The 15,034-nt window shown below is 40.6% G+C and overlaps 1 protein-coding gene across 2 annotated transcripts in view; it reads right to left on the reverse strand.

The window, feature by feature from the left end:
- Positions 1 to 14,142, reverse strand: part of IFT56 (intraflagellar transport 56) — a 50,572-nt gene extending 36,430 nt beyond the window's left edge. Inside the window, exons 1-3 of one of the 2 annotated variants that reach the window (XM_050900132.1) lie at positions 14,005 to 14,142; positions 13,514 to 13,606; positions 7,105 to 7,219 (exon numbers count right to left, since the gene is read on the reverse strand). In XM_050900132.1, coding sequence (XP_050756089.1) covers positions 7,105 to 7,219; positions 13,514 to 13,606; positions 14,005 to 14,142 — 346 coding nt within the window. The remainder of the gene's footprint in view (positions 1 to 7,104; positions 7,220 to 13,513; positions 13,607 to 14,004) is intronic. The other variant, XM_050900143.1, reaches the window with a different exon arrangement.
- Positions 14,143 to 15,034: the final 892 nt, after the last annotated feature.

Genomic DNA, 15,034 nt, shown 5'->3' on the forward strand with positions numbered 1-15,034 from the left:
AACAAAAGGCACATGAAAGAATCCTGCAGTCAGAGCAGATAAGATTAAAACTAAGATATAGCGAGAGATTTAAGGGAGACATCTCCTTTCTAGAGCCACTAAAGTTCATGAAATTTCTTGCTCTAGCAGGATTAGGAATTCCATTTAACTCACTCCATATGACACAAATTGTTAACTGTAGAGCTTTAAGTCACTGGAGAGCGCCTTGTGCTTCACTGAGTGACAAAGGTCCTCGTCCAACAGAGCTATTAATTTCTTTTGCAAGCAATCTTCCAAAAAGCCTTCCCTTGTTTCCTGTATTTTCTTTAGCCTACTCAGTTAATGAGCACTCTCATTCTTGCTCAGACCAACCAGCTGGCAACCTATGTTCCACAGAAAGGATGTACATGGAATCTTTACAAAAAGCAGAATTACTTACTGTGTTTATGAGGCCACAAAAGTGCAGAGTTAGCAAAGCAATGGCCTGTAACACAAGGCTATAATTCTTCTGACATCCTAAACCATGAGAGAGGGCTCAAACCACCAAAACCTCTTCCCTCCCCCTCTCCAAGATGGAATTTTCTAGCAATAAGTTAGATTATTTTTTTTTTTAAAGCAAAAGGGCGAGATTTTCAGACTTCTTACTCTTTCTCCACATAGTAAGAAAACTTTGTAACACAGTGGACAATGCCAAAATCCAGGCCATTCTCATCAGGTTGGCAGTGTAAGGCCGCCCACCTACTTCTGACAGGTACAGCAATTATTTCTCCCCTTTCCTCCTTCCCAAGCTATGTTATTTAACCACGTTCCTAGAAAAAGAGGACAGTGAATTGTATCTTTAAAGAACTGCTAGAACAGAGATGTCCCAAAAGGCAAAGGTGGTATGAGAGCGTTCTCACAAAACCACAACATCTTGCGAGGTATTACTAACAGAGCATCAAGTTGTTAAGAAGCTAAATGGTCTTCAATCTAGGATATATGTGGGAATTCTCATTAGCCTAATTATTAAACAACAGAAAGCTTTTCTGATCTACAATCAATATTGTATAAGCAGCAGTAGCAGTATAACTGACACGACAGTACATTCTAGAAATGATTTCATCCATTGAGTTAGAAAGTTAGAGTACCTTAATTTAAATGCACGTTCTTCAAAATGTTGTCAGCAATGATACTGCGGTAACTCCACATGTGCCCCAGCATTAATTGATAGGTTTTAATATCAAAGTTCAGAAGGGTTGCACATGGACCCCACATGTGCTTTTATGCGAAACTTAAACCAACCACAACCACCCTTCACAATTCAAAACATTTGGTCATCAAAGACTCCAAAAATACAAGCAGGACAGATTGTGGAATTTACACTGAAAATAACATATTGTATAATCACAGTACTATGAGTAAAGACACCAATGTTCCTTTTTTGAGTAGGTTTTGTTTCTTTTTTTTTTTTTTTGAGTGGGTTTTAGCATTAATTTCACTGTGAAAATTGTGACTTGCAAGCAATACTTCCTCAAGAATCTAAACCGAGGAATTCTTGTTTCACTGGTCAACAAATGACTGCAGTGCTGCCCTTGCAAACCTGGCATCTGATCTGACATCAAAATTATTATTTACTTCTTGGCAAAAGCTGGAGGGTTAGTCCACATTATTTTACACCTAGAAACAGGCAAAAGATGAAATCTGAATTCTGATGGTGTGCATGGATATATGGAGGGAGAAAAAATGTCCTGCTTCATAAGATATTATATGATACTATCCATTTGATATTCTTTAAAATAAGACACTTTTACTTAATGTCAGCCAGAGAAGGAGAGGGACAAAAACTGAAAAAATAGCCCTGTCGATATAGTAAGCAGAACCATGGAAACATTCAACATGAGCAGTTTCTTTTCTCCCAGTGCCAAATGCATTTTTTGAGGAAGGCAAGGAAACATATGAACAAGGTCAGATTAGTTTCCAGAAAGAATTTGGTCATGAATATTGGATAAAGTTGTTGTCAATCACTGGAGCAGGAAGTGATAAACTGTCAGAATAATGATTTTTAAGGGACATTAGGCTTGTTCTTTTATTACTCTCTGCTGCTACCGAATTTCATTGTCACTGATCTATTAATGCCACAAGGAAGCACAATCTTCTCTTCCTATCCTACTTTCTCAAGAAGATGACTGTACTTCTTTTTTATTTATTTTAAATCAGTACTAAGCAATCTAGGGATCATAACAAACATGATGGCAACGCTGCATGGCAACAAACTGACCCTGCTCCAGGTCTAGTATTGGCCTTGTGCTGAAGACATCACTGAAGTAGCTGGATAGGATATATCTCTTTCCAGCTAGGAAACACACCGATATTCCTATGCTAGAATTTTTGTCATGATCAGTGCTGATGTTCCAGGCACTAAAGTCATAGCTGACACTGATCTTAAAAGTGTTCTGTATATTGTTATGCGCTGACACCAAACAGGCACCTAGCAAAGTATTTGTTAAAATATAATAAACAGCTACAGTAAGAGTGAAGACAGTTATCTTCACTAATTATTAAACAAAAAGTTAAGCTCACTAGAAATGGCAGCTCAGACTCTTGGTGGGTTCCATATTGCTGCCACAGGCAGTAAGAAGATGATGAAATACAGTCATGGATAATCTGGCATTTATGCCCTCTCATAAGAGCGCAAGGAAATGCCGGTCATGCATCCAGCATTAACAAATCCCATTTAGTAGACATAATGCATACGCTATAGCAGCACTTTACACATTAACAGATGTAGAACACATCTTAAACATACATAGCAGGAGCTGGTAGGAATGGAACAGGGCTGAGAAGGCTCCAGCCTGACAGCACAGAAAATATGACCAGAGGAAACCTTATTCTCCTGCCCCTGAGAAACAACACCCTGCTCACCTGAATACAGCAGCTGAATGAAGCCCTCTGTGCCTCAGAACCACAGCCTCACTGGTGGAGGGAAAATGCAAGGGTATGGGAAAAATGTTTGGAAAGACATGGTCCAACAGCGAGGTTCACACTTACCCACACTTGAATAGCTCAACTGTTCAGAATTTTCTTGAATGAAATTTACAGAGGACATTCATTGAAATTTTCCCATTCCCAAAATACTTAAAAGCCAGTTCAGCTATGTTCAGTTACTTGCAATATATACATATTTCATTTCAGTCATGCCTAAGCACAGTAAGTTAGAGATCATCGAAGCAAAAAACTATCAATTATTCCTGTTCTGTAGCTTCCACTATACTTTAAAAAGCAAAAGAAGAAAATAAGGTTAGTAGTTTTTAAAGTTTAAATATGTATAAATTGATATTTCCACTTGTGCACTTTGAAAGTTCCACATATCAAACTCTGCTGGTTCAAAACCACAGCTAAAATGCAATGAAAACGAACTACTGTTCTCAAGAAATACAGTACAAGCAGAAAGTAGATAATTTTGCATGTAGGTGAAAATGCAGTCTAAAGAAAAAGAAAACCCAGTAACTTTTCCATGCCTGCTTGTAACTGCACATTTTCACTGGTGACAGCTATCTGACACCTAACAAACATTAGTACATGCATAGGCAAAACCGGTTTGGAAAATGTCATTGTTCTTACTAACCCATTTCTGTTCTGCTTTTGTACAATATTGCTCCTTCCAGTATAGGCTGTGAAATGAGAAGTATCTCTGTTCAGTTAAACCACATTCAGATCTGACACACGCAGAGTTGTGAAGAAGTAATTACAAAGCTTTGCCCATCAAAAATTAGAAGGGAGACAAAAAAGAAAGAAAGAAAGAAAGAAAAAAAAAAAGAACTTTAATGACTAGTTCAGCAACACAACCCTGTCTGTGCATGAATCTTAAGTTTAATTGTAAAATTCTGTTTATCCTAAAAAGACTACTTTTCATAACAGATTTAACTGCAGCCCCACTTATGTGCACATTTTGTGGTTTAAAAGAACACTGTTAGTTCTTGTGTTTTTCTTAATGCAGTGTTAGCCAACAGCTTCTGAGAGCACTATGCAGGCTTCTGAACACTAGGATCAGTTGCCAGGATCACTGTGCAAGTGTGCCAGGCTGAGTTTCTGGTCCTTGTCCTTTGCAAGGCACAGGAACTGGGAATGCAACATAGGATTATTCAGTTTTATAAATAAAAAATAGTAATTTATTATTATTATTTGTTAAACCAAGATGAAGACTTTCAGCCTCGTTCTCCCAAGACTAGATGGGCTAGCACACAGCATGGAAAACATATGTTCAGCCAATGTATGAGAGCACAGACGCAAAAGGAGTAAACAAAGCATCACTTGGCAGCTTCACTATGGGATGACTATGAAACAACAGTAGCTGAGTTGAAGTAACTCTACCTTCACCTCAGATCCAAGAACATTAGTAACTGTAATGTAAGGGGACAGCAGGGAAAAAGGAGAAGCCAGAAATATCTTCCAAAGGAATTTGGAAGAAAGCCTAGAGGAGATAAAGTACAACTGTAATGAAAAACCTTCAAAGAAGGATTTTTCTTTATTGCCTTTTTGCTCTACTTCTTAGGTTATATTTGCAGTAATTCTGGTTTATATGACTTTTGATATACAGATTTATTCTTTCCTGAGAGAATGTACCAAGAAGTTTTAATTAAGTAATGACAAGCTAAGAGAACACTTCACATCTATTATAAAATAAACCTAAAACCTCGCTCCACAAGAGATTGTGGACTATTTATCTTGTATGAAATGCAATAATTACCTCATGGCTTTTAATACTAATTTCCTAATTTTTAAGCATTCTGCACATTTTTCTTCAGACAGTTAACAATAATTTTCTTAAGCAACAGCAACAGTATATGGCAAGAAGGAATTTCTATTTGATTTCTAGATATTTACATGTTTGTGTGGAAAATCTATTCCAGAAAGCTAGCTGACATTTATGTTCCCTTTCACACAGAGATTCCATCACTGTAGAAATTTAGAATTATAGCTGAAAATAAATTATTTCTCCCTCATTTGTTTTAGCACTATGCTACTTTCAGGGGCTTAGTATAACTGCAGCAATAAACAGCAAGCAGTATGCAAGAAGTCAGGCAAAATAATCCCAAAATAGCAATGGTAAGCAGCCCAACACTAACACTATCTATAATTTTTTCACCAGTATTCAAGGCAGTACTGGATAAATGGTGTTCTTCTAGAGACTTCACCTGTTATGTCTATATCCAATTAAATATTTTGCTTCTTCAAGATCTTTGCAAAACCATGGAAGAGATCACAGGATGTTATGGCCTCAGCTGTCAATAATATATTGCAAACAGCCATCACTGATGCAATCCTAAGACATTAAAAAAACCTAAAAGAGGATCTGTCTTGAGCAAAAAGAAAATGGTTCAACCTCAATGTAAGAAAGACTGAAGAGATGGGAGTGGAAAGGGGAATATACAACACTTGGAAGCCTTCAATAGAGAAAGGACAAGTGTTACAAATCTTCAGCTGTGACTGCCTCCCCACCAAGCTTAAGTAGCCAGAAATCATCAGTATTACAGTACTTACAAGAAAGGTTTAGCACCTCATTATAAAAACTGGCATGCTGTCCTTCTTAAACAACTACATAAAATCAGGAACTGATATTACTAGCGTGAGCACTCAGTTATTCTCTGTTCCCTCCCTCAGCTACACTCCCTACGTCTTTCACTCCTTTCTTAATATTTCTGCCCTTGCCTCCAGCACCCAAGTACCACTAACCACACCCCCTACCCTGCCTCTCACCATGCTACTACAAACTAATCTGAAGGGGCACGAAAAAATTAACCTTCCCTCACTTCCAGTTCACAGTTAATAAAGGTGCATGCCCAGCTGTGTATCTGTCATCTCTAGAATGGATTACTGTAATTCACATGATGTGAAGCTGATGACAATGACTCCAACTGGTACAGGACGCAGCCGCTTGCTTCCCCCATGGCTTAGGTCACAGTGACACCTCAAGCTCTATTGCCCAATTATTTTTAGATTCCAGTTCAATTCCTAGATTGTAATCTCCAAAGCTCAAATTTGTGGTACATTAAAGATGAAATTATTATCTGTGAATATTAGACATTTACGCACCTCTTGAACAATACAGATCACAAAGCTCTGCGTGAAACTTTTTACAGTTGGAAACAAAACATTTTCAGTTGTGGGATTCAAACTCAGCATGATCTTTCAGAGGATTTTAAAGGAACATGAGAATCTAATTATTTCTAAAAAATACTACAAAACTATCCTCTTTGAAAGCACTCCTCCACATTAGCAGAAAGTACACAATTATTTTCTCCCTATCCGATTTTCAGCCCAAAACTAGAAGACTAAAGAAAAGAGAAAACTCGTACTTCAATAAGAGTTTTATCCTAAAAAGGCAAGAGTCAGAAGTTGACTGAGAACATCACTACTATTAATTCTACTTAGAAGGCACTGAGATACTATGGTTATGGGAAACAATATAAATCACTAAGATAAATAGAAAGTGATGGGTAACAAAATTAAACTGCAGAAACATTTTTAGGCAGTAAAAATTGCCTTGGAATCTAATTTCCATTCTTCTTCTTTAAATGATCCCATGCATGTTCAGATTAAAGTAGAACTGTAACAATGTGACTGCAGTGAACTCCACGCCTTGAAGAATCAGATACCTAATATCTGACGTATAAGGCAACAAGACCACCTACTAAGTCACTCAAACTACATAAACAGAGTTCTTGTCCACATCAGGGAGAATGCTGAACTCTCTCAGATGTTTATTTTTTGATAATTTCATTAGCCTAATTAGCTTCATCTGCACTGGCTCAGACACATGGAATCAGTCAAAAGAAAAGTAACTTTTTGTTGCTGGTCAGCTTACGGTGGGTTTTGTATTTAGAAATTAATAAGAGAAATTATTTTCCAGATGCTTCTTTCAGTTCCAGCTGCTTCACCTGCCCAAGGTATTTTTAAGAAGCAAACCGCATCATAACTCTCCTGTTAAATGAAAAAACACAACCAAACAAAAACCCAAAACACTTTGCTCAAAAGTATCCTTTATTCCTATGAAAAAAAAAAAAAAGCATTGAATACTTTCTCTGGAAGTCACTTTAAGTGTTCAAGTCAGCAAGTAGTCCTTTCCGTCAGAGACATATATCTCACCTTTCAAGGCTGCTTGTTCAGCTTGTGTATACATCCCCAGAAAGAAGTACGTACAGGCAAGGTTCACCCAAACGTCTGGATTGCAAGCTGGTTGTTTGGTTAAGGCCTCATATTCCTGTAACAGAAGAGAGGGCTGATTTTTTCAAAATGCATAATAGCACAGACTTGTATTAAATATCATTCTTTCTTCCACCATTTTACGATGTATCACTAAATTATTCTCAAGTTCATTGCAGTTCTTACAACAAAACTATTACATTTTAACCTAAGATCTGTCCCTAGCTCTTTTTTTACAGCAATAGAACAGACAACAGGGACAAGCAGCGCTATAAATCTTCACTGTAGGAGCATGAATTCTGTCAATACTGAAGTTATAAATATATACAAATTTATTTATATTATTATATATTCATATATTATTATAAATATATTATTTATATTTATAAAAGATAAATATATTAAAGTTATAAAGGCATCAACATAACCAACTTTTCCTCAGTCTTTTCTGATGCTTTCCTAACTTCTCCAGTCAAAGGCTGGGAGCCATAAACACCAGGGAAATCTCTTTGTGAATACTTACTGGAGCAAGTGTTAAACATGCTTTTACAAACCTGTAGGTAGAGTCTTAGTAAAGATTAAAACAGTGGTCTCCAAAGTGGGGTGTGCACACCCCAGCAGTTGTGCAAGACAATACCATCGGGTAGATAGTAGAAAGACGAAAATTTTTGGCAGGAAGATGGCAGGAAGAAAATTTTTTTTGGTACCATTAATAACTAAAATAAATATTTTAAAAATAGTGTTTATTTCATCTTTATCTCATCCTTTTTTAATTTCTATTTTTGTGTACATTTTATAATTACATAATATATTAGTACAGTAGTACATGTATATAATTTATAAATATATATATGTATGCACATTGGAGCAGCGTGCTCAAAAATTTTTTACTGATGGGGTGCATGATCAAAATTGTGTGGAGACCACTGCATTAAAATACAAGCCTACAAGTCGGTATTGGGCAAATTCAAGATTTCCTAATAGATAAAGATATAATTACAGTAAATATTACTAAACTGTGCCTAACTTCACCATTTCCCATTTTATGACTTACAGCCAACAGCTACAGAAAACCACTAGATATCATATTCTGATATTTCTTACACATCCACATTCATTACATACCTCTTAATACTGTCACATAAACTGCTTCATTTCTTGTTATTTGTGAAACAGTAAAAACTTAACAGATCAATCTTTCAATCTACTTTATTAATGAAGAAAAACTCTGCAGCTACCAAACAGTGATATTCCTGAAGACAAACATCTTTGCTCTGCGTAATAGGTACTAAAACCCGAGGCAGGAAGACCTCTTGAAGCCATTTTTTTTCCTCTGTCAGGTTTCTATTCAATTACTAGGAAGGACCATCCCAGTGAAGGTGCCTACTGCTGGTCCTCCTGCTCTCCATCCAGCCATGTCCAACAGGCAGCATAAGGCAAAGCAGGAAGGGTCACACAAGGGTCTCACAAGACCTGCTGAAAGAATGCCATCCACATACTCCCAATCACCATAAGCCTCTCATCCCTCCCAGCAACACAACCCCTTGCAGACTCTGTAGTCTTCCTCCAAACATATGAATTGGAATTTCCCTCTGCCTAGGGAGAGTTTACCAGATTGTGCCACTACAGGTGGAAGACTTCTTACCTCAGGGGGAAAGGCACGGATGTATATATAGCACAAGATAAAATAAGCCATGCCCAAAGGACAGTGAATTCCAAGATCAGAAACATGCTGACAACAATAAAGTTTATAGTTTGCAAGCATAAAGAATATTTTTTTTCTGCTGCTAAGTGAAAGTAAACTGCACTCCCGAATAGAGAAGATATTGGTAAGGTATGCCCTTAAAAGTCAGCTCAGTCTTGCTAGTACTTCAGGAACTAGCTGTCCTTCAAGAAGATTTAAAATAAATAAATAAATAAAAAGAAAACATTTACATAGAGGCCAACCTTTCCTACTGAGGCCAGTTCAATCTTGATGTAGGCCTGTCATGGAGCTCTGAGAGACAGGCCACTGCTGTTTATTGGGACCATCTGGAATCTTTCAAAATCCATTCAGATTAAATGCACCCAAAGGTCTCTTTTGGCTATGGCTTCAGGCAGATTAATTAGAAAAGACAAAGTGCATAAACACAAGTCATGTTCTGGCTTGGCCATTCAAAGCAAGCAATAAATAAAGAATGCTCTAGCAGTACCAATGTGAATCTATGGAAACACAGTAAATAAAAATGAGGACTATTAGTGCTCCTTACCCTGTAGTTCTGGGCCATGAGCCCAGACTATGTGCTGTTGCCCCTTTCCTCACTAAAAGGCATTCCACATCAGTCTCTCAAAGACTTCTTCACAAGAGCTTCCCCCCCTCCTCTCCAAAAAAACCGAACAAACCCAACCAAACTAAATACTCCAAAAGCTTTCCCAACAGTCAACCTGTGGCATATTTTTGCCAACCAGGAGCATAACAACTTCTTGCTATTTCACCCTTCTCCACCTCTTGCCCCTATCACAAGACACATGCACTTTTCCTCAAAAGCAGGCTGCCAGGTTGGTTGCCCACAACTATGGACGCCTACTGACAATGCTGAGGCCAGCAGGATTCTGCTCAGTGCCCTTATTACTTGTCTGGATCCTCCAAGCCCGTAAACACAGATCCTGAAGAGCCAATAAACAGGCCAACCTATAGGGCTGCCCCACAAGTGCTCAAAGGAGGTGTGGAGGTACTCATTGTAACCTGGCTACAGTTATGACAGAGAAGCCTAGAGAACTTCCCCGAGCCAAAAATCCATCTTTTACTTTCTAGCTTCAGCTGTCAGGAACTTGAGTGTGCCTGTATTCTCATACTTCCAGCAGAAGTACTCAGGCCAGACCAGATACTGCTCATGGATGAACTGTTACCATAGTATAGCCCTGTTCCTTCCATGATTTACTATTTGACTGAAACGACGCTGAGCAAACTCAGGGTAGGCAGAAGGTCCTGTCCAGTGAAGAGGTGGAATGGCTCCTGATTCTCTGCTAGGAGGGAGGCAGCAGACAGGAGAGACTGTCGGAATTGCTGGCTGTAGTTTGTGAGATTTTGACAGAACAATGCATTGAAGGCTCTGGCCCGGGGATCATGTTTTGCTCTCACGTGTGCTGCTGATGGGCCAAAATAGCATTAACGTGTCTGGCAGCTGTACCATGCCAGCATCCTGTGTGCCTAAGCCCAGTCAGAGGGTGCAGAATGCAAATGTGAAACCTGGTCTTGAACCCAACCTAGCAGTGCATCTGCCATTGCCAATTAGTCTTTTAAATTCTCAATACCTCAAATATGTCTTATAACCCCGCCTTTTTTGGGCCCCAGCTGCTTCAGTTTATAAGATCAGGCAACTCAGAAACAGAATCATCAGACTGATGCTCTGATTCTGGTCCTTGGGTGACATTGGGACATTTTTCAGGAAAGGTTTAAGATTAGTGCTATGAACAAGTCACGGCAGAAAGACAGGTGGGTTTTTCCCCACTAGGGATAGTAGATGTGGAAGACTCCAGAAAACTAATTAGACACTGCCATCCACTAGGGGAGTTCTGGTTGCCATATGATGCCAGGAAGACACTAGCCACTCAAGTGTTAGTAAAAGTCAATTTGTCAGTGAAGGAAGCTAGAAAGTCCCCAGGGAGGGACTGCCACCATGACTGCTGAAAGAGTTGAGTCCAGTGCAGTACCATGTGTAAATTGGTGTACAGCAGTAGGGATGATCCCACCACACCAGTGTCGGTGGCATATCCTCTGAGAAAGGCAACTACCTACTAAGAAGGGGAAGTGTGACCTTAGTGAAGCTGAGGTTAGTGCTCTACCTAGAGAATACCTGACTGGTGGTGTGTCTATGATAAGAGAACATGAATTTTCTCATGTGAATGTGCCAGATATTTTGCTGTCATTCTCTCTGAAGATATTCTTGGAGCTGGAGGTCTGCGTGTTTTTCATTTTTCATTATAAATAAAAGGATTATTGAGCAGCATAATTTCTGAAGACCCCCATCAGGTATATGGAATACAAACCATGAACTGGGAATATAGTGACACAGACTATGTGTTGTTACTTGCAGGCACTTAGGAGCGTGAATCATTTAGATTGTGTGTAATGATGTCACTGGAGAATTCTGCAGAATTTTCTACCCATAGTATTTTATTTACAGTGCTCTTGGCACTCCCCAAAGAGTGCTCCAAGATCTAGAGGGTATAGATAATCAAGGAATTTGTCCTTGAGAATACTGCAACAATGCCTCTGTAACATAGCAGAGAAGATACAGCATTACACTTCAACCCCGAAGCTGTTAACTGAAAGGCAATTCAGCCTCCACAGTCAGCACACTTTCCCTTGATTACTACAGGCTTGGGAATTAAAACTACGGTGTTCTGTCCCAAAAGAAACTAGGTTGATATGCACAGGCTCATTTCCCACATGCACCACAAAATGACAAAGTTATCAGAACTCATCGCTGTGCCAAAAATCAGTCTTAAATCTGAAAAGATAGGCCCTGTGATCGCTCACTTAAAACACACACACAAACAAACTAACCACAAACCATGCATACAAACCTTTTATTGTCCCTACTTGGGCAGAAAAACGGGAAAAAGACAACTGTTGCAGTTTTTAAAAGCCTGAATCAACAGCATCACCTAGTGGTGAATCAAACACCAAATCAAAACCTAATCTCTAAAAAAACCAAAATAAATGCTATTACTCTTTCGTTGAAGGAAACATTTAAAATCTACTCTGGCTATAAAAGCACCTACTGGGTATTCCAAATAGCAGATTTTATTTCAAAGAATTTGCAAGCTATTTTTCATTTGTATACAAACATTTTTCTTTTTTTAAATTTTCACTCCCTATTAACACCTAACATCTAGATATAAATTAACTACAGCAACTGATTGTTACATCCATGATCTTTAAATTCCACAACTCTAAACATGAATATTAAGTTACCACTATGTCCTATACTACTATTCTACATTCTGTACTGTGTGTACTGTCAATTTGATTCACCGAGCATTTCTAACATCACCAACGGATGTTTCTTATTCAATTTTTTTAAGGTGGAAAGTGCCTTGTGAACTTACTCAGAAGCTTTAGAAATTCTGTTTCTGCCTCACATATGAATCTTGTGCATGTGACCATGTATTACTATAGTTAAACACCTGATTTTATCTAAGAGAGGAAAATATCATCGTTGTTCTAGAATCTATTTCTCTGTGGTTATTTTCTTTTGTTAATACTTTAAATTATCCTCTGTTTTTAATATTTCTTCCAGGGAAAGCAAGTTAAAAGACTGCAAAACCAGCTATACTTCACAGTTATGCTTCACAGTGAATCATGATGGAGATCTCCCCCAGCTGACATTGACTGAAACCAAAACACCCTAAACGGTGCAACACAACATTGTATGGACCCAGCAATTCACATATGTAGGAATACAGCAATGAGACAAACAATACTCAGGCAGACTGAGTTGTTTTCAAATCTTCACTAGCTTATATGCAGCCTTGTGGGTATCACCACACCACTCCACAATATTCCCTGTTCTGGTGTGCACACTGATTCCAGCCCTCAGAGGTACACAGCAAGGCAGACAACAAAAATTTGTCAAGACTTCTACAGAGAAACATGCTGGCACAACTGAGAAGATAACGGGGTCCCAGGGACACTGGCAACAAATTCATTGGCATCAAATTGAGTTTCACTGGAGACATAAATGGACGCAAGAGAAAGAATTGCATATGGACTCATACACTGAAAGAGACACGACAGCACTGTATGGTGCAAATATTAAAAATGTATGCGTATTTGAATAATCAACATGTCTTTTAGTGACTTAAAGCTTTTGGAGAATAAGAATGTCTCATTTCATTGAATTACCTAATACAAGAAAACATAGAGAAGAACAATAAAGTACATTAAATGGCCAGGGGCATCAACCTCTAAAGAAAGAATTAAAAAAGCATACATATTACAGATAAGCTACACAATGAAGACAAAGACATAATTAAACCTGAAAAACAAAACTGTGGAAAGCTAGCTGCAAAAAGGGAATGCAAAATTTAGGACATGAACTGTAACATTTAAAAGGGCAAATTAGGCTACTGAGCCTAGTATTAAATCAGACAGTAGATAACATTTAAAAAGGTCTATTTTCATAGGCAAATACCTTTTTTTTTCAATCCAAACTGCTTTCCACAGTATCTGCCTTATTACCGAACATTTGTACCTTAACTGGCTGGCACAACTGTTCCCTATTACAGAACATCTTCCTCCTGTTGTCATCGCTTTATCACAACACCCCGATTTCCAGCCTCAGGGAGCAGGATTTCCCCGCCTTACCTCCAGTGCTCTCTTGTAGTCACCCAAATGAAAGGCAGAGTATCCGATCCAAAGGTCAGCATCCTTCTCCTGCTCACCCACGTGCCGTTTAAACTTTGTAGAGAAGAAAGAATGTAAGAATTTTGTCAGCTGCCACACAGTTTATAAAGCCCCACAGATAATCAAAGTAATACCAGACCATCTTATATCATGGATGGTTTGACAGCTGTGGATGCTACTGGAGTGGAGCTGCTCTCACATTTCTGAGGGAAGCAGCAGGTAGTCCTCACATGCCAAACCTCGTTCTGCGAAGCGAGGGGAAAATGTGCCGCAACATGGTCTAACGGGTGCGGAAGGGGGCGAGGGGGACACAAGGCACGGGAAGGTTTCCCCTCGCCCCGCAGCCGTGCCGGGCACAGGCCTGGCAACGACGGTACCGCTCTCCCGAGGGGAACGGGAGAGGCAGGGTGCCGGCGGCGCCCTCGGGCCGGGGTCTCCGCCTCCGCCCTTACCTCCAGCAAGGCGATCGCGCCGGTGAAGTCCCTCAGGGCCAGGAGCTCTTCCAGCTGCGGCACCTTCTTCCCTTTCTTCCTCCGCCTGTCTCCCGGCGGCGGGGTACCCCCCACGGCCGGCTTGGCCCGGGAGAGCATCTGGGCAGAGAGCAGAGCGGAGCCGGGTCAGAGCGGGGCCTCGGCAGGGCTTCCCCCGCCCGAGGTGGGGGAAGCGCCGCGCGCGCCCCGCGCCCCCCGCCCCGCCGCCTCTCACCATCCTGCCGCCGGGCCCGGGCTCCTCGCTCCGCCGACGGCGCCGTTGCCAGGGTAACCGCGGGACGGCGGAAGGCGGTGGCGCAGACCCGAGCGCGGCCGCGAATAGGCGCCGGTAGGCGACTGGCGCCACCCCCCAGGGTTCCGCCTCCGCTGCGGCGGGCGTCGGTCACCGTAACGACCAAGGGAGGGAGGGGGGTCGGCCCCTCAATCAGTCTCTCCAGTTGCGGGCACCCCGGACCCATAGGCCCCTATGACTTGTGGTCTAGTTCCAGCTGCTGGCACTTAAACCTCCATACACACACACATACACACACGCGCGCGCGCAGAAGAGGGCGTCCCCTCATCCAGGAAAACAGCTAGAAATGGAGTTTAAGATGAAGACAAGAGGCAGTGCGCTGATCAGGTGCAGGGCATGGCCAGAGAAATGTACTGATGAGCAACCGGTTTGCACGTCACCGGCCCCTTTTATCCCCTTGTCCTGTGTCCCGTACTGGTTCCTCCCCAAACGCCCTTGATCTCTTCCTTTCCCCACCTTTGGTCCTTCGCCTAAACATCCCATAATAAGCCTTGTGCAATCCCCAAATGCTCTTCCGTGGCATGCCATAATGAGTCTCATATGCTTGTAGTCAGCAACCCCCCTCAGTCTGTAAAATGATCCAGAGAGCTTCTTCCATTGACCAGAGAGCTGCTCCTGCTGATCTTGATGGGTTGATCACTCTCCTGTGACAGCCCCTATGGGGAGGGAATCCCACATATGTTTATACTTTTCTGGTAA

The sequence above is a fragment of the Gymnogyps californianus genome, chromosome 1 (genome assembly GCF_018139145.2).
Source record: "Gymnogyps californianus isolate 813 chromosome 1, ASM1813914v2, whole genome shotgun sequence".
NCBI classification, from domain to species: domain Eukaryota; kingdom Metazoa; phylum Chordata; class Aves; order Accipitriformes; family Cathartidae; genus Gymnogyps; species Gymnogyps californianus.